General features: G+C 31.2%; 4 protein-coding genes across 6 annotated transcripts; all 4 read right to left on the bottom strand.

Moving 5' to 3' along the window:
• Positions 1 to 1,121: 1,121 nt before the first annotated feature.
• LOC114192399 (transmembrane protein 161AB protein) lies at positions 1,122 to 3,070 on the bottom strand. Its single transcript, XM_028082111.2, has one exon. It carries the CDS (start codon positions 2,973 to 2,975, stop codon positions 1,602 to 1,604), a length of 1,374 nt encoding a protein of 457 aa, XP_027937912.1. The 5' UTR covers positions 2,976 to 3,070; the 3' UTR covers positions 1,122 to 1,601.
• A 3,271-nt stretch (positions 3,071 to 6,341) lies between these two features.
• LOC114190487 (uncharacterized) lies at positions 6,342 to 8,024 on the bottom strand. The gene is made up of 3 exons (XM_028079393.2): positions 7,653 to 8,024; positions 7,302 to 7,390; positions 6,342 to 6,617 (listed from the first exon to the last, which is right to left on the bottom strand). The coding sequence occupies exons 1-3, from the start codon at positions 7,876 to 7,878 to the stop codon at positions 6,531 to 6,533; spliced, it is 402 nt and encodes a 133-aa protein (XP_027935194.1). The 5' UTR covers positions 7,879 to 8,024; the 3' UTR covers positions 6,342 to 6,530.
• Positions 8,025 to 10,207: 2,183 nt separating this feature from the next.
• On the bottom strand, positions 10,208 to 11,013 carry LOC114191707 (Sugar isomerase (SIS) family protein). The gene has a single exon (XM_028081060.2). The coding sequence runs from the start codon at positions 10,981 to 10,983 to the stop codon at positions 10,363 to 10,365; it is 621 nt and encodes a 206-aa protein (XP_027936861.1). The 5' UTR covers positions 10,984 to 11,013; the 3' UTR covers positions 10,208 to 10,362.
• A 141-nt stretch (positions 11,014 to 11,154) lies between these two features.
• On the bottom strand, positions 11,155 to 14,820 carry LOC114191708 (protein phosphatase inhibitor 2-like). 3 transcript variants are annotated; one of them, XM_028081063.2, is made up of 5 exons: positions 14,755 to 14,820; positions 13,135 to 13,209; positions 12,926 to 13,038; positions 12,247 to 12,429; positions 11,155 to 11,685 (listed from the first exon to the last, which is right to left on the bottom strand). In XM_028081063.2, exons 2-5 carry the CDS (start codon positions 13,137 to 13,139, stop codon positions 11,510 to 11,512), a joined length of 477 nt encoding a protein of 158 aa, XP_027936864.1. In that variant the 5' UTR covers positions 13,140 to 13,209; positions 14,755 to 14,820; the 3' UTR covers positions 11,155 to 11,509. The 3 variants fall into 3 exon arrangements, with proteins under 3 accessions (XP_027936864.1, XP_027936862.1, XP_027936863.1); XM_028081061.2 differs by having other exon boundaries at positions 14,747 to 14,806; XM_028081062.2 differs by having other exon boundaries at positions 14,524 to 14,755.
• Between the last annotated feature and the right edge of the window lie 10,316 nt (positions 14,821 to 25,136).

Raw genomic sequence — 25,136 nt, 5'->3', positions numbered from 1 at the left:
GCAATATCAAATCTCCAAATGTTAATCCAAACAACTTTAAAACTTCTTTCTGTGCACTGTAAGCAAGCTCTCACGCGCATAATGCAATGGTTAATCATCGATCAAGAAATTCTAAGTTTATTGGAATATTTACCTTCTAATCAGTAAAAGTCTGAGTTTGATATTAAACTAATATAAGATTTCATACTTCTATAGGCATGTGCAGGTACCAAATCCGTCATTACGAAAAATGGTACAGATGCACAGGCTAATATAATTAAAAGTTAAAACAGACAAATCTAATAAAGGAAAATAAATATACATCAGTGGACAATAACAGATAAAAAAAGAGTATTTTGACACCACTCTTTTAAGAAAACAATCACATTACAAAAGTTTCATTCTCAACATAAAGGTGTTTCCTGTTCTTGAAAACAGAAATATATCTAACAGTTCTTTATACCTAGTTAAAACATCTGAAACATGGTCAGCTAATTTTTTGGCCAAACACTTCATGGATAGTAAAGATTAGTGATTCTTATTTCTCAAGTTCCCACCGAAAATTGCTGCATTTCTCACCCCATTTTGTAGATACACCAATACTATAACAGGTGGAGACAACCTCAACCATATTTTAAATAATTAGGCAATTTCGTTGTATCCAATACACGAGACACAGAATAATTTATGGTGTGCACATATACACTCCCCAAAAAGTATGTCAAAATAGCAATGTCAAGCCAAGTTGTGTTTCTACTCAAAGAAAAAATCATTTATGAACAGATAGCATATTGAAAAGACCTCAAAATGTTTAAATTTATAGTCTCTGTTTACAAATGGACATTCTAATAGCAGAGAATGGTGGGTGATAAGTTTTAATCAAGGCATAAAGGTGATTTATTTCTTCATTTATTTAACACATCACATAAGGACCAAAACTAAATACAGTGTCATATACACTTTACATGTAATTATGCATAAATGCACCACAATTACACCACACAGTAAGAGCACAGAACTGCAGTAGGTACAGATCTTGAAAGACTGAGTGTATGAAATTGTTATAGCAAACAATGTTTGTAGTTTGTTTCACGTTCATACACTATTATTATAGAGGGAAAGAAAGAAAGAAAGGGTGCATATATAAAAATGATATGATTAGCATAATAAACAACTGAAATAAGTGTTTATACACGGATGATGAACAAGCACGATAACATTTACTTCTAGGAAAAATACACGGATGGCTAATCCAGTGCTAAACTTTCGTACTTATCGAAATAAAATCATGTCAAGTGTTTCAGCCTGTATACACATACACCTCTAAATCACAAACTACGACACATGTAAGTGTGCATGATATTTGAAGGGAATGTATACTTTGATATAAACTTTGGCCTTTCTATAGTCAGTTTATTGTGTATGATTCTAATGTCCAATAACTTCAACAGTAACAACATACAACAAACAACTTGAAACCTCATATCTGCTAAAGAATGATACCGTGTCAACTAACCTGCAAAACTTCAGTTACAAGTCCAGCACTCTTCTCAAAATGAAAGTATTGATAAAAGGCTCACCGAAAGGCCCAATAAATCGCACTCAGGAAAACTAAAGCTCAATCAAGAAACATATAAAACACAGTGGCGATGTAGCATAAGGATCGCCGAGGAGAACAGTGCCCAGAGGAAGCTTACCCACCAAGCCAAAAACAAAGTCACTTCCCTGATGAAAACAAACCTGGGCAGTAAATCACTCATCATCGTAAGATTTGCAAAGGAACCACCATCAATCTGTGACAAGCCAAGAAAGATAAGCACCAGCACAGGAGGGGCAAGGAACTGCAAAACCACAAGGCACAAATAGTGATTATGCAGAAACATCTTTGCCCTACTATAATCCAAGTCAGGAACCTTGCTAGCATGAAGCCTTTGGTACCAAGACAACAAAGCTTCATTCAGATACATCTGCAGGTTAGGCCTCAAAGCCACAATCTGCAACAAACTAGACCCCAACAAGCACCACTTCCTAAACCTACCAAAATCAGAAGCCAAGAACCCCATACTCCCCACCAATTTCTCCGCATTACCAAATCCACTCTTTGCCGCAGCATCTCCACTATTCACAAAAATCTCAGCCAAGGGGGTTATCCACAACAGAGCTACAAATATAACTAACACCTGATTTGCATAAAGGATCGCACGAGTAAACCACCCACAAGTTATCATCGACAAATTGCAACGTATCTGATCAGTCCCAAGCCAAAAACAACGAGCACTTCTAGAAGCAGGAATGAACAAACACCCCGCAAGGAAACCCATCAATGCAGCAACGAAAACCCTCCAAAACCCATCGATAGGAGACTCAAAATGGAACTCCAAAACCGAAGACACGCCATCAGGAACAAACAAAAGCCCCAAGAAAAGCCCCAAAACCCCAAAAAAAAAGCTCAATTGCTTCTCGGACCTCCTGGACGCGGATCTCTCGAACGTGACCTTAACGAGCAGCGTCCCCCACATGTAAAGACTCAAAATTGATAACAGAATTGGAACGAAAACGCCGTTGGCGAAGAACCCATTATGCGGGGGCGATTGGAGAAAGTTGTGGAGCAAGAGGGAGAAAAGGGCAGCGAAGGAGAGAGTGAAAGCGACGCAGTACTGATCGACGAAGAGTCGGGACTGTAGGTGGGCATGGTCGAGCGTGAGTCTGAAGATCTGGGCATTGTTTTCGTCAAAATCGGGCTTGTCCTTGTTGGACTTGTTCCTCTTCTTGAGTTCGGCGGCGGTTTTGGAGGAGAGGGGCTGGTAGCCGTCGACGCCGGGGCGACGGATGGCGGCTCTGAGGCCATTGGATTGGGGTTGGGAATCGGGGTGGATGTAGGTCTGGAGAGCGTGAAGGAAAAGGAGGGGGATTTTGAAGAAGGCGAAGGTGAAGACGAGGATCAGGGAGAGTGATGCGTGGAGCAATGGGTTCTTGAACAACACCAACTCCACCATCCTTGTTCTTTGCTTCCTCTTTCTTCTTCTCCAACTCTCAAATGCTGTGTCTTCCTACAAACTCATTGAATCAAACATTAAGGACTTCACTGCCATAGTTAAGATACTTTCCTTAATGTTTCTATCTTTTTGTGTTTTTTTATAATTAAAAACTAAACTAAATAAATGAAGTATTTTATAATTTTCTTATTAACCACTTTTATGTTATTAATAAATAAATAATTAATTAACAAAGTTAAAAATATATTGAAAAATTAAAATAACACTTATTTTAATATTTATTTTTTTCTTATTATACAATAATTATGAAACCTTTATATTTTCTTAAACGTAATGTCAAGATAGAAAAGAGTTATTGAAAATAAAATATCAATTCAGCTACTGTCGTTTAAGAAATGTTTCGTTAAATAGAATAACATTGGTTAAAATTTACCTACATTTGAAACTTATATGCAAGTGTCAAGTGTTTTTCTTTTATAGTTTAAGACAAGTTAAATTAATGAAATAAAAGGGCACTTTGAACATTTCTATGTTCTTTAAAAAAAGAAAATAAACTAAATTATAAATAAAAAGTAATAATTATAACAAAAACACATCCACTTTTGCATCGATCCGCATTTCTATTATAAAAAGAAGATAAGTTTTTCTTACGTAAAGTAAAATTGTTAGTCGAAACTTTTATATCATTTACTTCTTTTATTTTTTAGAATATTAACGTGACAATGCCATATATTATTTAATTTGTTTATAAAATAAAATTATTATATCAGTTTAATCCACATGAATTAATCATGAAATATAAAATAAAAAAAAATTAAAAAATTCTATTTATAAAGGTGTCAACAGCCAATATGAAAGTGTAAAAAAATAATGATCCAGTCCAATTACAAACTTTTTATTATTATATATGTTATTATTATTATTATTATAGGAATAACTAACCAATTGAATAGTTTAATATTTTTATTATTAATAATAGTGGTAATATATCATAAATAAATTATTGATTAGAATTGCATAGAAAAATAAAATATAGTTGGTGAAAAATAGAATGATAAATAATGCTATGCACACACAAGTCCTTAGTCATTACCATAGTTATTCTTTGTTTGACTCTTGGTGTTAAGTCTAAACTTGTGCCATATTTGTTTTGACAGAAGTCTTATACATAACCGTGGAGATTCTTTTTCCTTTTCTATATGAAACCATAATCTATGGATAATTTGGAGACGAAATGGTAGGTTTTTCAAACTTTTAATATAATTATTTATTTATTTATTGTTGTTCTCTATCTTAGACCGAAAGCAAATTTTACTATCATCTAGTGGTTACATTTGGGCCACAAAGATAAAGAGGCCTCCTGATGAGTTCTGAAGTCCATATTGACAAATTCAGAATCATGATACAAAAAAGTATAGCATCAATGGGCACGGCTCTTTACCACCAAAACTCTGTTTACAGGGAAAAGAGTTATCAATAAATGTTTCACTAAAAGTGTTTACATTTATTATTCATCACTAAATTTTTTATTTTCTTCCTAATTTTTTATTTCTAAATTATTGTTATTATTATAACATAGGGAATAAAATTTGTATATTTTGCACAGATTTTCTGATAGTATTTTGTTAATTTTGGATCTAACGCTAATAACTGTTTCACAGTGGATATAAAATAATACCTGTGGTTATTAAACATATGAAATTTTGACAAATACATGATGAAATTCAATATTTAAAAACAAAAATATGCAATGACATTAAACTTACCAAGATGGAATAGGTTAATAAACAGTATTAATTTCCAAATCATTCATAATAAAATTACATAATACTAAAACAAATTAATGAAGTTTTAAATATAATTATTTATACTTCTTAAATTGAAAGAGGTGCTATTTAGAAGAAAAAAAAAGAGTAAAATATTTTATTAGAAAAATTAAATGGATATATATATATATATATATATATATATATATATATATATATATATATTATAAATAATCTTTTTACAAATTTCATAACTCAATTCATAAATTTTCTAAATATTAACATATTTTATATACGGATATAAATTAACTTTTTGAAATTATAAAAATTCAGAGGAGTCCACCTTTGAATCTTGTTGCGTCTTTGACTTTTTTTTCAGCCCGCATTGACTTTCAATTTCGACTTTGTAATTCAGAAATTCCACGTAATTCGCATACAGACTGATTTAAAGTAGATTTGACTATATCAAAGATAATTACATAAAAAGTTTGTCTTAAAATTTAAATTAAAATATTTAATTTTTTTGTTTATTATTCTTTATATACGCTGTATATTATAAATAAGCCAGATTCATGGTTGAACAGTAAATTTTTGGAAAAATAAACTGAAATCAAACACTATTAACGTTATATCGATGTTGTTTTATGTTTTCAAACAGTATTAATGACGAATATTTATGTTGTTGATTTTGCTACGTGATTTTAAGCCTTTTCTAATCAATTCAAATTAGACAAATTTTTGAAGGGTGAAAAGTGCTTAATAATTGTAATGCAATTAAAAGAAATTTTTTTTACCGTGTTATACCGACTTAATATCTGTGAATTTTGCAACAACCAGAGAGAGGCTAAATGGATGGAACTAATCTCTTCTTCGTAGGATATAAGTTTATTTTATGTTTGGAGCAGAAAATTTACCAATTCTAAAACAATTGATATGTTTGATATTTAAATTTATAATTATTTTTTAAATGTTTTGATTTAAATAAAATATTTTAGATTTCATCAAATAATTATTTTTTTAAGATGAACTTCTAGCACTAAACTTTTGGAAATATTAGTTAAATTTAAACATTTATAAGTAACAATAATTTATTTTTTTAATATACATGCATATACATAAATTTTGAAATCCAAATACACTAGGTTTATCCTAAAATAAAAATCCACCTAAAGTAGAAAAAAAGTGAGTTAGAAGAAGCAATGATGAAAGAGGTTGGTGTGGGTGGAGTGATTGAATATCCAAATAAAGAAAAACAGTACACACTGTGTTCTGCCAAACTTGGATTTGAAAGGATTACCCCACCAACCACCCCTATCGTACGCCAATTTTTCAAACCCTCTCTTTCTATTTAATCCTATTCCTCCTATAACCTACCTCTGTTTTGGGTACCAACGTCATATCATCATCCGCAACCATCAAAATATCGCAGATCTTACTTTATATAATCTTATTCTATTCTTCTATAATATCTATGTCACCATTCTATGATATCAACTTCCACAAATTATCTTCTATTTAATCTCTCATCACAAAACCTACGCGCCACTGTTACTCTTTCACGTCAAATAAAATAATGAACCAAATAACTTAGCTAGCTAGGTTGATGCATAAGGGACTTTTATGTTTTTAATATCTTCTTATCACAATAATATCTTTTTAAGATAACCGTAGAAACAAAAATACAAGTTAAAACAAGACAAAAATTAGAAAGCAGAGTGAGTGAAAAAAATTATAATATAAAGAAAAAAAAAACATCCAAGAATCTTTGTATTCTGGAAGATTACCAAGCCTAAACATTATTTCTTGGTTTTTCATCGTCCCCTCCTGCAACGACGGGACCACCACTTTCTCTTCCAGTTTCTAGTTCTTCTACGGCCTGTGGGGGACATAAACAAAATCACTCCTTCTCGTAAACAACACTGTAGGTTTATTACCAAATTTATGCACCTTTATAATTTGGAGTCATTGAATAAGAATATCACAAAAAAATACATGTCAACGCAATTTGTTGACATTAATCTATAATGTAAAAAAAAATGATATGAAATGATGTAGCAGTACACTTTGAGCTCCTACTTTAAATTTAAAGCTGTCTGGTTAAAATGAAGAAATGAGCTGTCTGGTTATTATGGAAGGACACGATTTCAGTACTGCAGGGTTTGTATTAATTTTGGGCGTACCAAAATACAGAAAAGCATGTCAAATAGGGCAAAAAGAAACGTTTTTTATTCATGGAATAAATATTCTTTCCCAAACACGCAAGGAATTGAAAAGACAAAACGACCCCCTTCACATGGAAAACACATGGAAAAGAAAAGAATCGGTTAAATGTTATATTTTGAAATTATATTTAAGATTAAAATAATTTTATCCAAATTTTTAATATAAAAATTTTCCTTGAATTTGTTTAGTGGGGGTCAAATATAGTATAAATGAAAACAACAAGAAGCGACGAACGAAGGGTGAGAAGAATGAAAAGGTGAGTTAAGGCCCCCACATCATAAGAATGGAGGAAAAGGGGAAGAAAGACATGCAAGGGGTTGGTTATTCACAAACTCACCTGCTTCACCAATGAAGTGTGTAGGTGAGAGTGGGAATGGGACGATCTCCTCTTGGATCTTCTGCCCCTGGGAGTAGGACCCATTGAATCTGTCACAAGAAAGATCATCGACAATAATTTATTTATTTATTAATTAAACCCAGATAGGGTTGATGAGGAATATAAAAAGGGAAAGAAAGAAAGGCACGCAAGAAAGGGGAGAGGAATAAAGAAAAATGAAATTCTACTTTGTGTACAAATATCTAGGGTATATTCCATATCACCATCTTCCTTCTCTTTATTTGAATTTATTGAGTTACGTGTTGTTTGTTGGGTTAAAGAGCAAAAGGAAATGAAGTGCATGGGGGAAACCTGGGGGTGCAGAAGCATGTTTCTTGGGCCTGCGATTGGGCTTGGAATCCAAGGTGGATTCGGAGGTGTCGGGGAGGTAGCGGTCGAGGCGGAGAGGAGGGTGGGAGGAAAGGACGGCGTAGTGGTGGAGCATTGTGCGGACGAAGGAGGCTTCCATGCTGTTCAGGAAGTGAAGGTGCTTCTCGTCCGTCCAAACCGACGTCGTTTGGGTCTGCGTCGATTCCATTCTCTTGCGTTTCCCTGGGTGGTGGATGAAGACTGAACAGAAGAGAAAATAAGAGAAAAATAAGAGAGGGTTGGGTTGGGTGAAGAGAAGAGAAAGAAAGAAAGAAAGAGGAAGAGAGGAATGGGATGGGGAATATTGATAGCTGGCCACCTCTTTTCTTTATTTAACTACCAAAAAATATCTTCATTATCATACTTTCTTAAACTACTAACTAATACTCTACCCATCAATGCCCTTCTACAAAAGTTAAACACTAAAATATGGAAGAAATTCAATTATATATCAATTTTATATTTTATTCAGATCTATTTTTAAATAAAATTCTATCCAGTCCACTCCCAATTAAACTCATTTTCATCGATAAAGCAAAAAATTTATAAATTTAAACACCCTACGTATTTATGTATAATAAGCATCTTAGTTTTACACTAATATTAATAAACTGGTATACCTCTTAGCAATTTTTTGTTGTCGCTAAACTGGTTAGCAATGCCTAAAACTATCTTTAATAGTGTATTTGAATTTATAGAATTTTTTTATTTGCGGATCTAAAGGTAAAGAAAAATGAAGAATTTCATACCTTGAACATAAAATAATGAGAAAATTATGTTGATAATTTCTTTACTGTCATACAAATATTTAAAAGGTAGGTTACAATCAATTACACGATTCCATATAATCAATATGATTATGTAAATACTAGTGTAAACACAGGCGCTATCGCGCCTGTGTGTACGCATTTTTTGAATTATATTAATAATTGATGATATTGTAATGTTATTAATTTAATAAACAAAATAACAAAATAAAAGTATATTTATAAAAAATAAAATAAAATGTACGGAGAAAATAAGAGAAAAATAACTGTTGATGAATAGTAAGAGAAAAAAAGAAAAAGGAGATAAGTAAATAATTTTATAAAAACTTGTAAAAGTAACCGTTAATTTTTAAAAATTTAATAAATAATTAAATTATAAAGGGTAAAGTTGGAATTATGAAATGTGGACACAAAAGAGGGAATCCCCTTTATATATAGTTATAGATATATAATAATTAAAATACTTATAAATATGAAATTTCTTTAAATAAAGTTTTATGACATTTGTTATTTTAATTACAAAATTATTTTACATTATATTATCTTCGAAATATTATTTAATGAATTATTTTCTAAAAATATTCATATATCATTAAATTAATTTTTGATACATGAACTTATTTAAAAATTAAATTAATTTCAATTTTAATATAAAATTTCATTTTTTTTATCCACGTTTTCTCAATTCAAAGAGTCTTAGCTTTCCCTCTCTTTTCTCTTTTATTTCTTTTTTACTTTTTCCTTGACCGTACGTATACATAACTACCACAAATAGAGTTTCTCTAAACAAGTGACTGAATTACAGGTTTCCTGTATTAATCTTCTGTACGCAAAGAAAATATAAGACAAAACATGGTTTCATGTGTTTTTATATGAAATCAACTTCTTTTTTTGTTTTCTTATGCATTTTTTTTAAATTTGTTATCCAAATAAAACATTTTCAATTTCTTTAAACAGTTTAGTTAATATCATATAAAATATTTCCAAAATAGCAGTTATTATTTAAATTAATTATTAGATTGAGATGCTTACTAATTTCTTTTTATAATTAGTTATTTAAAAATGAATTACGTTAATTATATAATAATAAAATATATTTTTTATCCCTAATAAATTTTTATTATTAAATTAAATATTTAACATTATAATATTTTCTTAATATGTTTAATTATTATCACTATGAATTAAGATTAATAGCGTGGTAGTCACACTATTCATCGTGTTAATACGAATCGATCATAATAGTCATGTGTAAATTTCTTGATGAGTTAGATTTTAATTTCTTATACTTTTATGAAATTGTCCTCTGCTCTTATCTTTTGACTGGGTAATCATTATTTATTATTTTGTGACAGACTAACCTCGTTAATCAAACCAGTTTTCATTGATAAAAGATTAATAAAAGGACAATGATTAGGCCACAAAAACAATATTTCACTACTTTAAACACCCCCAACAAAATTTATATTGTTTACCACGCGACAGTTAGTGATTTGGTAAAACAATTCATGAGAATTAATTATCAATTATTCATTTTAAATAAATTTGGAATAATAGATCATTGTTTTTTAAAAGTTTTTCAACCCAGTACAAGGTTAAATAATTGAAATAAATGTCTAAAATAAACAAGGCTGACTTTTTAGGCATAGGTGATTTAATCATTAAGAAAGTAACACTTTATTTTTCATAGTTTATTTCTTGAAGAATTCATCAATATGACGTGTATCTGACTTGTAATCAAACAAAACACAATCACACTATGAGATAATTAATTAAAATAAACACAATTTATCCTTGATGAATCGTCCAGTGTTTAAACAGTAATATCTCCGTACAGTTTTTCGTATTGCAACACACATGGCATGATCGAGCGGCTGATATAACTGTCATTCAAGATTAGTGTGGCGTGATCGAACGGCTTCAGGGCTCTCACCCAAGGCCTCACCCAACTTGTAAACAACCATTTCAAACAGAACAAACAGCGCCCCTTCGTACACACTTCCCATTGGAAGCAACGGTCGAGATTTCGTATCCACTGCAACGTCCGCATCATCGGCCATGGTCTGCGCTGCCACGTAAGCCACAACGTCAGCGTGTTTCACGCACGACCCGGTCTCCGGTTGGGCCGTAAGGAGCAGCACCCTTCCGCCGTGGGAGCGCGCCACCGCGCAGAGGGCGTCGACGGTGGAGAAACCTCCGGGCCCGGCGGAGGCGATGAGGAGGTCGGCAGCGGCGATGGGGGGAGTGGTCATGTCGAAGATGAAGTGGGCCGAGAGGCCCAGGTGGAAGAGGCGCATGCAGAGAGCCTTGAGCATGAGGCCCTCGCGGCCCACCCCGTAAAGGAAAACGCGACCATTTTGAGAGGCAACGGAGGCGAGCTCCGTGACCAAAAGGTCCAGTGGGGGCGGGTGTGGATGCGTGGGCTTTGAGAATACGGAGGCTATTTGGGTGCAGATTTCTGTGGCCATTGAAGCCTCTTGGGAGATAGAACCAGAATTAGAAGCCATCACTCTTCTTCACTCTCATTGGACTTATGCCCTTTTTATATGGGTGTGATTTTGTTTGAGTGTGTGAATAATCATCCACACACTCTATCCAAATCCGAGGGCCAGAAATAAATTGAAAATGCTTTATTCTACCATTATCCTTTTTGAGTTAAAAAAAAAAGTCATCTGAGGTATTGCAGAGTTAAAATTCGTTAATAAAAACAATACAATTTGATCCGTCTAAGCATGCAACCTTAGCTGCTTACATCAATGCAATCACCCCTCGCATGTTATTTGGAGTGTTATAATCAGGAAGTTTAGTGCTAGCCAAAAGGGAATCTAATTTGGCATATTACAAGAGAGTCTAAAACCTAAATGGAGCATGCAAGATCGGATGAACATACCGGGTGAAAAAAGAAAAGATATTTTACACACAAAAGACACAATAATACAGCTAATCCCCATCATACACAAAGGCTAATGAAAGGTTTTTATTTGCTGGAGGCATTGGTGAAAGATACATTGTCTCCCTCGATGTCGGCCTCCTTCAGGTACAATTCGTTGAAGAAGTTGAGTTATTTTTCCCCTCCCCCTTGGTAAGCTCAGCGCCGTTATCCTCGTCACTTGCATCATCTAGGATAGAAGCATTCTGTTGCAGCTCTTTGACTTTGAGGAATTCATCATAGTGGGCCTTTCTGTGTTCCTTAAAACTCAAACCTTTATCTGTTTAACAATAAAATAGACTAGGTCAGATTAGATTAGCTAATCTACCAATACAAAAAAACATTCTCCCGCCTTTTGGTCCCAGGGTGCAGCATGAAAAAACTGCCCAGAGTTCTCGGTGAGGACCAAAGATATATCATGATCTGTTCGAAGTCCTGACTTACACATACAGAATCAACTTGTTTAGTATTTACTAAACTCATTGTACTGCACAGGCCTTTCCTGTAGCTGTGTTACAAAAATTTAAATGAATTACCCCTTTTAACACTGGAATCTCAGATTAAATATCATGTCAAAATTAAAAAGGTTAACTTCTCTCCAGCTTTTCTTTCCATGTCATCACAAAGCTTATTTCACAAGGTAAGGTCGGTCAGCTACATGAATTATACAACACCACCAGCTTGGTTAAGAACCAAAGTTCGAGGGATGTTGTTTATTTCTCTCAAAAAATATAAATTATGGGTATTTAAACTTGATCACTGACACAAATTTCTCATGAAAAAGCGCGAGATCTGCAGTAATGATCAATGTTATAAACACCATATGACTATCTATCATTACCTTCCTCGTCTTCAGTTTCAGTTTCTTGTACCTCATCCTCGGATGATGTCCAGCCATCAGATTGTGTAGTTCCTGTTCTGCTAGAAGAGAGCGCATTATTGAAAGCATTTCCTTCAGAATTGGCAGAGTGATTTTGATCTTCAATACATTCGTCAAAGACTCCTCGAACAGGGGATGGAGAACCTAAAAGATTATTCATATGAAAGGTAGCCCCACATAAAGTGACTTAAAATATAGAGTACAAACAAGGATCTTCAGCAAACTCCATAGCAGAATTGCATTAAACCCTTAGTGTTAACATTTAAAAAACCAAATCAAGTGGAAGACAAACTAAAGATAAGAATTTAATACTCACTTACCAGAAAGACAAAAAGCAATAGAGTTCAGTTAAAAATAATAAAGTATCTCTTATTTCCTGCTAATATTATTTCTATGAGAAATGCTAGCAACACATTTTCTGAAACAATTCTTTGTTACTGGTAGAAAAATGTTGTAAATCACAACATTTTGAGTCACACTTCTTGTTTAATGGTCTTCATTTATGATTTCGAACTTTGTAAGAAATTTTAACTGTAAGTAGGAGTGTGTTGCTAGCACTCTATTTCTATAGAAAGCCCCTCCATACATACTTATTTTGATATGTGCAGTAAAGTTACAAGATGAAATATTCTTTACATACTTTCATCATCAAGCGTAGGATGATACGGAGTCTTAGGTTCAGTAATTTTTTGCCTCACGGGTTTATTTGCTTCAATTTCTCCAATATTAGCCTCATTCCATCTTACATGTCCCCTGCAAAATGTGACAACAAAGGGAAGACACGTAATATTAATTTTCTATTCCAAAATCAAATAAGCACAAAAAAACAAACCAGACTGCTAGTATTACTTCATTTTGGCAGATGGAAGAGCCCTTCGAACATCAAAGGTATGAAAAAACTATCCTCAGGCGTGGCTTGGTTAACTGGTCAAAGAAACAAGTTTATGTGGTAAGTCCTTGAGCTTTCCAAAAAAAAAAAAAGAAAGAAACAATCAGGAACGATTAAGGAAAGAGAGCCACATCTTTGACGAAACAACATTCAAAACAAGTAAAATAATGCCATTACAGTTATAAGTATACACATCAATTGAGTATTTGATAAAGAAGCAAATGCAACACACAAAAACCAAGCATTCCAATAAAAAATAACAGAACCATATCAACTAATAATTATAGAATTTCTGTTGGGTGCACATATACAAACATGGACAATCACTTCAATATAAGCCAGCAAAAATGCCTGTGAAGAGACACCAGACAAAGTTCATCAAATACATTATAAATAAGAAAAAAGAACAAAGGAAATTAAACTAACAAATTATTTCACAGGAAGAATTAGTAAATAATGCAACCATGTCTTCAACAAATAAGGTTATCTTTGCAGCCATATTAATTAAAAAATGTAATCAGTTTGAATTGATTGAAAAGGATGAAAGCAACTTAAGTTTTCAATTCCATTCAATCACCTCCCTCCGCCCCTAAACTTTGGGACAAAGGATGGAATAGGATGAAACCAACTTATTATTCCCTAATACCCTCCTAATGAAAAGGAGACATTTAGAGTTCACTTGTTAAAAAAGTTGAATGGAAACTCAATCTAACACTCTTGTTTCCCTCAATCTGGTTCCTAAGAAGGAAGTGCAAACTGATGCCTTTTAGACTTTGAAACCGTAATGTGTACACAATGTTAACCAGTTGAGGGTAATGTTATTTCCTTCCATCTCATCATCGGTTTTCACTCCATTCATCCATCATTAGGTATACACATTTGCATGAACATAAAACTCACCACACGATTCTGAAACTCCAAATTAAATTACCATCAATTTGTGGTATATTGCAACTACAAAAAGAATATCCAAAACTTTGATCTCGGACAAAGTTTTTCATATCTGTGGTACAAAGTCGATAATCTTTCAAAAGTAACAGATTCAACCAGCACAAATGGAAGACATTAGGCATCATATTCCATGGTTATGAAAAAGAAAAGAGACAAAGGGACGGCTATCAGAAAGAAAGGGCAACTTCTTTACACGATTAGAAATGAAAAAAAAAATAAAAAAAAAACTAAATCGAACATTAGAATTAGGGTCCAATCTGGGAGAAGAATGAACAACTATAGCCGTTGAGGCATGAAACAATGCAATTTCCATTTACTAAATCCAAAGGCATGATTGTAGAGAACTTCATAAACAAACAGAAAAGATAAGATTTCATTGTAGAGAGTATTTTATTCACCAGCAATGAGCGCATTTGATAGTTGACTGAGTCCTCATTGAGGAGAAAGGGAGGTATACATAGATCAAATGAAAAAATGAAGATCCATGGCGATAAGAAAACCTTTGATAAATTTGACAGTGAAATTGAGAGAGCCAAAGAAAAAACAATGTTCCGTGTTTCTCGCTACCGGAATTGAAAATCTAAGATGGAAGTGAAAAAAGCATGAGAGAGAGAGAGAGACCTGTGTACCTTGAAATGGATTGCGGTGTTTGGCCTCAGGGATAAGTTACAAACGCTAATTAAAGAATAAGACTGTTTTACAAAATAAAATAATAAAAATAGACTCCTTTTTCTTGTGTTTATCCGCCCAATAAAAAACCAGTTTAGAAAAAATAATAAAAAAATGTGAAAAACATTCACTGTGGGTTATTTTTATAAGTGAAAAGAAATATAATTTGACATTTGAGATATATATATATATATATATATATATATATATATATATATATATATATATATGAGAGTTATCATAGTTTTTATATTAGTATGTCTCTTCATTTTTCACTTTTTTACGATAATAAAAAAATTTATTATTATAAATTATATTAAATAAATTTCGAAGTTTTATTATAAAATATTTTTTATTTATTAGGTAGTTTATAATTAAAAAATAGTTAAGTTAAAAAAGGTCAAATGAGAAAAAGTTTAAATTTAAAGAAACGGTTGAATAAAATCGATAATATTCTGGTGTTGAGTGGTCACATGATATGGCTGAACGTTAGTTTTTGTGAGATAAATGACGCTGAGCGTTAGTTTTTGTGAGATAAATGACGTTGAACGTTAGTTTTTGTGAGATAAATGACACTGAGCGCTACCCTGATTTGCATGTTTTTTTTTGTTTGACTATTTTTGTGATTGATGTGAAGCATATTTTACAGCTTCATTATTATAAATTGAATTGAATATAACGTGGGTATAATGGTATTGAAAGAATTACAATGAAAACTTCTATATGGTATATGGATTCAATTTAGAGGTATCCTACTCAAATAATTATTCATACTCAAGTAGAATATAATAGGTTGTGTGATTAAAGTCGTAGCAGGGTCCTAGTTAATAGACTTGTTTTGTCCTAGGCACGAAGGAGATTTATCTTATGTGTGATTGGTCGATAATCCCTTAAGGCCAAGTTTTGCAGAGTTGGGGGTGCACACCACCTCTGATGTCAAGTGCATGTATCCGGATAATTAAGTTTCGTGTCAACTGATTTGTGTGCATATATCCCTATATATACTATACTTGTGGTTGTGTGCATTTGACGTTATTTAATTATTTCTAGAGTTTTCCCTTTTAACAATAGCTTTACCCTTTTGTGTGTTTTGTATTGTCTATCGTTTGTTTGTCTCTTTGTTTTGCGATGATCACATATTCGATGGGAGCACATGAAATTACAGGTTTAAAGACAACTCTAGAAGATGAGGAGAGTAGTAAAAGGTCCGAAAAGCTTTAATTTGGGTTAGTTTTTGTATAGAGCTTATTGATTTAGTTTAAGTGTATAAATGTTATATTTTATAATTTTACCTTTTTGTAAAAATGCATTAATATACTTTATACATTAGATTGCCTATTTTGGATACTATAATAAAGTGTTCTATTTTATTAATTTTAAACTACTAAAATTTTATGTTACAATCGTGTTTAACCGAATAGTCTTCAAAATGAACTGATCTGATTGTCCACCTGTGATTAAGTCTTGAATCAAAGAGCGGAAAGTCCACCATTCTTGTTACTTAAGTTAGTAAACAACTTTTGAGTAAACATTTGTGAATAAAAATAATATATTTATAACTTTATATATATATATATATATATATATATATATATATATATATATATATTAACATATAAATATTATCAACTATTTATGTTTTTATCATAATCGTATATCTATCACATAAATATTATTTTTTATTTATTTAAGGGTGGTTAAAATGTTAACATATCTCATATTTTGATCCTTAACTATTTGAGTCTATTTGGACTTACATACACAATTAATTATAGCAATGAGTGGGATAAATGCATCAATAGTTTATTTGTCATGTTATTAAACTATTAAGGCTGTTTAAAATAAATAAAAAAATAAACGCCAAATTCAATTGAATTAAATACATTAATTTAATTTTTTATTAACAAGTTATTCAATTCATAATAAATTTTAAACACGATAATAAATTAAGTAAAAACTAGTTTCCACAATGAAATTTTGTCAAAATACTTAGAAATCTAGCTTCCATATTATATTGCAACATTATGTTATCGAAAACCTGTAAAGTAGTTAACTTTAATACATTATGAAAACTAACTTCCATATAATTTAAAGTTACGAAAATCAGTTTCTGTGTATATCCTTGTTAAAAAACAACTACAAAAAATTAACGGGAGATGCAAAGAGTAATATCAAATTAATAGGCCGTCGATACTTTATTCCGGCCTTTTTCAGCCCATTAGCTATTGCCCAACAATCACTTTGAGACGTTGCACTTGGGAATTTCGTTCTGCACCCATGTTTTCTTGGTGCATCCTATATCATTTCGGAACTATAATTACAGCAGGGTATAATTGGATTTTTAAATAATATAGAGTGAAGGAAGAAAATATAGGGTGTAGGAAGCAATTCTCGTTGCACTTTCAATTGAGCTTTTTCATTTGCGGAATCACTCACAACTGAAGTTTGTCTTTCACCGAGAAAACAAAATACCTCTGCCACTTTTTATACATATTTTCATAATGTCATGTTAACTTTAGTCAATAAATTTTTGATAATTTTATGAAACTTTAAAAACTAATCGTTTTTAGAATCATTCTAATACAATTTACCTGTTGTATCATTCTCAAAGAAACGAAAAGTAAATTTATTTACAGTTATTTTTTATCTACATATACAAAGTATAATTCGTTACGAAGAATTTTATTGCATTTATATAATAAATTTATTGAATTTTATAATCACTTAAAAGGTTATTTGTAGCAATTTTTTTTATTGAAGAATATAAAAGCTCTACAGTGAGTATGAATAAACATGAAACTACTTTCGAATGTCATTATTGGAGTGGCTGCCAATGGCTTATAAAAGGTTAGTATTGGTGATACTTTCTAAGAACCATGTGCATTACAATTAAAAAAGTACAACCAGTTATTAGAGAATTAATTACGAAAAATGGGACATGATTTAAATATATAAAAGATTATGAAAATATTTTTAACTTCAAATCTTATAGTAAAACTTATTTTTTCTTATATGTTACTTAATTTTATTATTTTTATTTAATATGAAATTTTTAATTCACATTTAGATTTCTAAATACATTTTCAACAGGAAAAGGTGTTTAGCAATTACTAATTTCTGGACTTCTCAAGTAGTGGAGAAACACAAGAGAAAATCTATTTGGAATTAAAATTAAGATGTGAAATGAAGCATCCAACATAGCATATATAAATAAAATCACATAAAGCACTGTGCTCTAAGTATAACAAGACCAAGAAAGAATTCATAACTTTAATATGATTACAAGATATAGTAAATACATGCATATTCAACCAGACAGATAAAAAACACAAATTTTATATAGTTACCTATCTACAAGACTATAATCACTCAAGAACTTGCACATACTCTGAAAAAAGCCCTAGCAGCAACGAAACTCTTGATGAACACTAACTCTTGTTTTATTTATATATGCATGCCATCTAGAACCATGTATACATGATCAATTATGAAGAGGGTTTGGTCCACTAGGAACTAGCCTATGAGAAACTGCATGAATTTGCTTGAACTTACTCTTCCTTGAATTCAAAGAAGAAAGAATGGCAGAATAACTCTGAATAAACATGGATGAAATCTTCTTTTCTGATGATCTGTTTTCCAAATTTACATGGTTGTCTAAACGAGAGATTGAACATGAATCTTGCACCGATAGGAGCAAGATAATGAGAATCAGAAAAGGGGTTGAGATTTTTGAAACTCTCATGACTGTGATAAAGATTTGGAGCTGGAAATTGAAAGAAGAAATATAGTTTGTATGAATACGTTGGAAGAGTGGAATATGACTTAACCGTGTAGACAATATGAAAATTAGAAGGTTTATTGAGAAAAACAAAGCAAAATTAATATATAATAAATATTCTTAGACAATATTTGAGGAGCTAAAATCTGAGACTCCCTAATGCCAAATGTCAAAACTTGACTTTTCAGAAAGCGATGAGTGGCTGCCAAGTTGTGAATTCTTGAGTGTGAAAATTGTTTTGAAAATGGACGTCACTGATTTCATTAACATGTTTTCAAACCTTAGCTTGTCGTGCTACTAGATTCATGTAAGCAGAGGTTTAAAATTTGATTGTCGTATGTAGATGTTTTATTTTGTAGCGGATGGTATACAAATTCCAATACGATAAGAAAGGAAGGAACAATGATGCGTCATATAAGTATCGTTTTAATGATATTTTTTTGTATTTTAATAAACCTAACACGACTAAAGAGGATCACCTGGCATGCAGGCTGCTTTGTTAAATAAACACGATATTGACATTATTGTTGTTAATTTAAGAAAAAACAAGCACAATTCTTGACAAATTTTGCGAATTATTGCATAATATTCTATTTGCCAATTTTACATTGACCAAAACTATAATCTAGGTTCGATGTCTTGATCCAGTACAACACTTTAAAAGGTAATTTACTTGAGAAGGGTATGTACTTTGAAGTAAAGGAGAAGCATATAAAATGTGTTGCTGAAAATGGTTCTCTTTTTGGGTGAAAACTGAGAGTATTTTGAGGCAAGAATCGCTTGATTGAAGTAGGGATAATTTTTATTTTATTTTATTTTGTTTTGTTTCCGTGTTATTGGAATAAATATCTATTAGATAAAAGTTAGTAAATTACCTTTTTCCTGACTATTATTTTCCATTTATAAAAACTTAATTTGTTTGTATTGCCCTAGGTTATATGTTTCGTGTGAGATAAGGAATGGAGAAGAACCTTGTCCCCTTGACTTTAAATACGAAGAGATTCCAATAGGGCTGCTAAAGCCAGAGAATAATGAGTTCGAATAACATATAAGAATCAATTTTGTCCAATAAAATTTATCATAATACGAAAAAAAATCGTTTTGTTTTAAAATTGATTAATATTCTTGTATGGAACTGAGTTACCTCAAGAGTCTTCAATCCTTTGTCTCTTATTTGCATGACTTCCTTTGAATTGCTACTTAGCCTACTTAGCAACGTTTCTTGAGAGTCGGTACTTGTAGGCATTCAACGCTCAAGTAAGTACTACTTCTAGTTTAGGTGTGAGTAAGAGATGAATCCAAAGATAAATCACTTATCTTGGACATTGAACCTAGGGGTGGCAAAACGGGTCAGCCCGACCTGTTTTGGCCCAGCTCGTCTATGGCCTGCCAAAAATGGGCTGGGTCGGGCTGGCACGCCACCAATAAACGGACTGGATATTGTAACCCGTCTCGTCTTAGGGCAGGCTGGCGGGCCCGCAGGCTGGCCTGTCTTTTTTTTTTTTAATTTTTTTAACTTTTTATAAATTTTTGTTTATAAATCTATTTTATATATATAAATTTATTTATACAATATAAAAAAGTATTATTTTTTAATTATTTTTAATTTTAAACATAACAAAATAAAAAATAAATAAAAAAGCAAGTTGACGGACCAAGGTGGGTTGGCCCGTTTTGACCCGCTGAACTGACGGGCTAGGCAAGCCAGGTTGAAAATTTCAACCCGGCCCGCGCTTTTTTTTACGGGCTGGCGGGCCGATCCGGCGGGCCTTGCCCATTTTAATATCCCTAATTGAACCCCTTCTTTATATTATCTGAGTATAATCATGACTTCATTATCTTTGTAACCGTTTTTATTCTATTTGTAAATACCAATAAAACCCCATGAATGCCTTATCATAACCTTACCTGTTGTTATATTCCCTTATACTGCCCATGAATACTAATAAAACCATTTTGAACAATGAATTTAATTTATTTATTCTTGACTTATTTATATTTTAAGTTCATGTTAAATTTAAAAATTTAAACTTTTTAATTAAGTTATTATAATAATTTTTTATGAACAGTTGAGTATTAATAAATTTAAATTTTTAAATTAAATTTCCGTTATTAACTTTTTTATTAAATTAGTGATATAGCGTGATTGACATGATTACTATATTGTCATGTCACATTATATAATTGTCGTCACACATGTAGTTTTATTATTTTAGAATTTTATAAATTATAGTTCTTCAAATAAAAGATATAAATGTTACCTTTCTAGAAGGTTTTTATAAAATATATATATATATATATATATATAAAAAGTAAAAAACTTTGCTGTCTCATTATTGTTCACCTCTAATATTTGCATGATTATAACTGGCAAAACATATGATGATAGTAGGTAAATACCACATTATAATTGAAAATAAAGGGCTAGTGAAAAATTTAATATACTAAGCATAATATCATTATCATAAATCTCAAATCAATAATTCTCACCGAGAATCAAATTTTTAGCACACAACATAGTCAACCCTTTTAACTCAACCCACACGGCTCACTCACATCATAGACATTTAACTGAACTTTCGGAAGACTCGTGTATTGAATAAACTCAGAGACCTTACACATATCATGACCCACTCTTGCCTCTCAAGATCTATAATTATAGATTTATATTAAAACTAAAGTCCACCTCGAGAATGACCAAGTTTAATTTCTAATATTTGTGAGATAGGATTATTTTTCACATCACACAATATATACTAAAATCTATCTTTTCTTCGTGAGTCTGATATGAGAAGAGTCAGGATATTATCAAAATATAATCACTTCTCAAAACATCTAACATCATCTCAATTTAATACTCACTCCGTATGAGTCACTACGAGCAAATACTAGGAGCAAATTTCTCAAAAATTTGCCCAACACACTCACTTTCACCCAACAGCCAAGATCACTTTTCTGTTTGGATTTTAAATAAAATACTTTTGCTTAATGGTTCTTTCTTCACACTCAGCGGCCCAACCTCTAAAAGCCAAATTCACTTGGGTCGCCCATCAAGAGAATGACCCGTCCAACGAGAAGAAAGTCAATAACTCTTTAGAATGAAAATTCTCACTCGTGCTCGACAAGTTTGATGTGTATCAGACTAATCCATTAGGTCTGTCTAAGTCATTTTACTTTTTTTTATTAAAATATGTCTAATTTAGTTCAAAATATTCTCGAACATTACAAAAATGACCAATTTGACACATCATACTCATTTATATCATAGAGTCAAACCAAAAAAAAATATTGATCCACAAAGAGAGTTCCGTATTTCATCCCTTTATCACAATATTATCATCATCATCATCACAAATTCCATTTAGTAGTATTTGTATTTTTTACTAACTTATTTTACTTGAAATAAGATAGAAACTCAATATATGATAAAACAAGTTGAGAAGATCATTGCTTTCAATTGATTCCCTGAGATTGTTGATAATAACTTTACTAAAGTAAGCGAAAAAAATTATACAATGAATGAAAACTTACTCTGTTTCACTAAAACTACACTGAATTCCGTTTTTTTAATAAAATTCATGTAAGGACAAAGATGCTTAACCTGAATTTATTTAAAAAATTTACTCTATTTATTATTCTAATGAGGCCAAAACAAGGTTTAACTACTCATCTATTTTCCAATATTGTTTTGCCCATGCTAGTCTGAATTAGTAACAACTGCAATATTTTACATTTTGAGGCCTAATCGTGTATGATGTTAATAAAATTTTATTTGTCCTTAAAAAAAAGAAAAAAGGTGATCTTATATAGACTAAAGAAACTGACAACATCCGTGGACTGGATAGAGTAGGTGTAGAGCTGTTGAAGATCTAATTCTATATTATTCAAGAAATTTATGTCCATAACCTAAACAAATAAGAGAGGAGTTTCCAAATTCACGCAATCAACATTGAAAATAATTCCTATAATATAAATATATTCGATGGATAAGTACTTATAATATAAAATAATATAGGTGGTCATTTAATAAAAATATATTTATATAACTTTTTAAATAGAAATAGCAGAAACAAATAACTATCTAAATCATTTAAAATTAATACACATGATTATTAATTATATCAAATAATTAAAACAGTGATGAAGTCCATAAAATTTAGCATTTATAAATATTACCTGATATGTTGAATATTGAATATTTAACTTTAATTTTATTGAAATATGCTCCGTATCAAAATATAACTCAATATTTATTTTTTACCTCATCAAATAAAACTCATTTTATCTTTATTTTTATACTTTTATAAGTCAATTATCTTTTTTATTTTATTGGGATGACAAGTAGTCGAAACGGAATAGATATCGCTATTACTTGTATTCACTTTCTACGATTTTAATATTAATTAATTATTTTTATAAAACAATTATAACAAATGAAATATTCAATATCACAATAAATGTAATCTTGATTTTTTAATATTAAATATTTATAAAATAATTATAATTGTATAGATTTATTCCCATTTCCATATTCCATAAAAAAATTGAATATTATCCATATTCATATCATATACTATCAATACGAAAAATTTCCCCTCAAAATGAGTACAAGTTCAAACAATGGTCACTAGTTTATCTCTTATCTGTTTTGTTTCTAACTTTATTTCAATATTTTTTTTAAACTAACCAAATAGTTATAAACTTGCATCATGATGTAAATTATTTAATATAAAACTAAATATAACTTGTACCCTTAGTTAAAATATAACTTATTTGTTCAAAAATATTTATTTAGCATAAATAATTTAAAATGTAAAACAATTTACGTAAACACACTTAATGTCCTTAATTTTCATTTTTCTTTTATTTTAATTTATTTATTAGAGATATTAAAAATTTTAAAAATATTTATACAATTAAATATAATTTTAATTTTATATATTTATAAAAAATAAAAATAATTACAAAATTTGAAAAAAAAATGAAAGGAGGACAACTCACAAATTTTAGCTTGTTTTATTTAGAGATGTCAAAATAGGTCAGGCCTGTCGGGCCGGCCCGCCAGTCCGCCGAGAAAAGGATGGGCCAGGTTGGAATTTTCAGCCTGCCAATCCGCTATAACTCGGCTGCCTAACCTGCCGGTTTAGCGGGTCAAAACGGGCCAGCCCGCCCTGGCCCGTCAACCCATTTTTTTTTATGTTTAAAATTAAAAATAATTAAAAAGTAATAATCCTTTTGTATTATATAAATATATATATATATATATATATATAATAGATTTATAAAAAAATTAAAAAAAAGTTAGAAAAAGTATAATAAAAAAGAGACGAACCAGCCCGCCAACCCGCCTTAAGACGGGACAGTTACATTATCCAGCTTGTTTATTGGTGGCGCGTCAGCCCAACCCAACCCATTTTTGGGAGGCCATAGGCGAACCAGACCAAAATGGACCGGACTGACTCGTTTTGTCACCCCTAATTTTATTACGGATGGTCAATCAGGTCCGTATCATTTTTAAGATGGACAATAATACTTTAACCCACTTTTAACCTACTACTTCAATCATCATTAGATCATCACATCACATCACTAAAAAAATAAAAAAAGATAATCTAATTGTGATTGAACTAATGGGTTAAAAGTGGGTCAAAAAAAGTGGGTTAAAATATCATTTTCCTTTTAAGATACCAATGCAAAATGGACCAAATTGGATTAGTCCGATCCATTCCGTCACCTCTAAAAACAACAACATTCCACTTTCAATTACTTGCCTTAAATCCCTTAAAACAGATGTGGGATCAAAACTTTCGATCAAAGCTGATCCTTCATTTCTTCGTGGTACAGAGCAACCCGTACTAAATACGCTTATTTTGGACCACGCTTTATGTTTAAATGTTGTGAAAAAAATCACACCAACCACAAAAATTTAAAAAACATTTAATTTTAAAAAGAGAGAGAACACGAAAAGATTTGAAGTGAAAAATCAGTTTGATGTTTGTTCATATCAGCAGTTTCTTTTTATCGAAAGAATGTTAATCGTTATTAGTTTTTTTGGTTAACCTGACATTATGTATTTTGAAGTTTGAGATTCCTTCCTCTTCCACCCACACAAATATAAAAGAGGAAAAAAAAATAAACAAAATTTAATTGATGAGAAATGACTCATCTAGAAGTTCAAAATGAAACTTTATTTTCTCTTAACCTGACTTTGCATACCTTTCCCTCTGGCCCATCTCATTAGCACCCCAGCACCATTTTCTTCGCTGACATGTATAACCCCACAAAACCCTGTCCAATTTCTTTGCTGCTTTATTTTATTTTACTTTAATTTCATTAGACTTCTGCTTAGTACTTCTACTCAATCTAATTTCTTTGTTGGTATTTCCAATAAAAATCCCTTCTCCCAAGATTTAGGTACCAAAGCAATAAATACATTCAATTGAGAGATATCGGGCATTCAAAAACAGAAAGCACCAACTTTTATCGGATGAATTTCAGTACTCAGAAATTTCCAAGAAAAAAAATGTTTCTGCATCATACATAAACTAGTTATACCATACAATG

This window comes from Vigna unguiculata, chromosome 7 (assembly GCF_037176805.1).
Source record: "Vigna unguiculata cultivar grain cowpea cultivar isolate G323 ecotype 2 chromosome 7, ASM3717680v1, whole genome shotgun sequence".
In the NCBI taxonomy this organism is placed as follows: Eukaryota; Viridiplantae; Streptophyta; class Magnoliopsida; order Fabales; family Fabaceae; genus Vigna; species Vigna unguiculata.
This window is presented reverse-complemented; position numbering and strand designations above follow the sequence as displayed.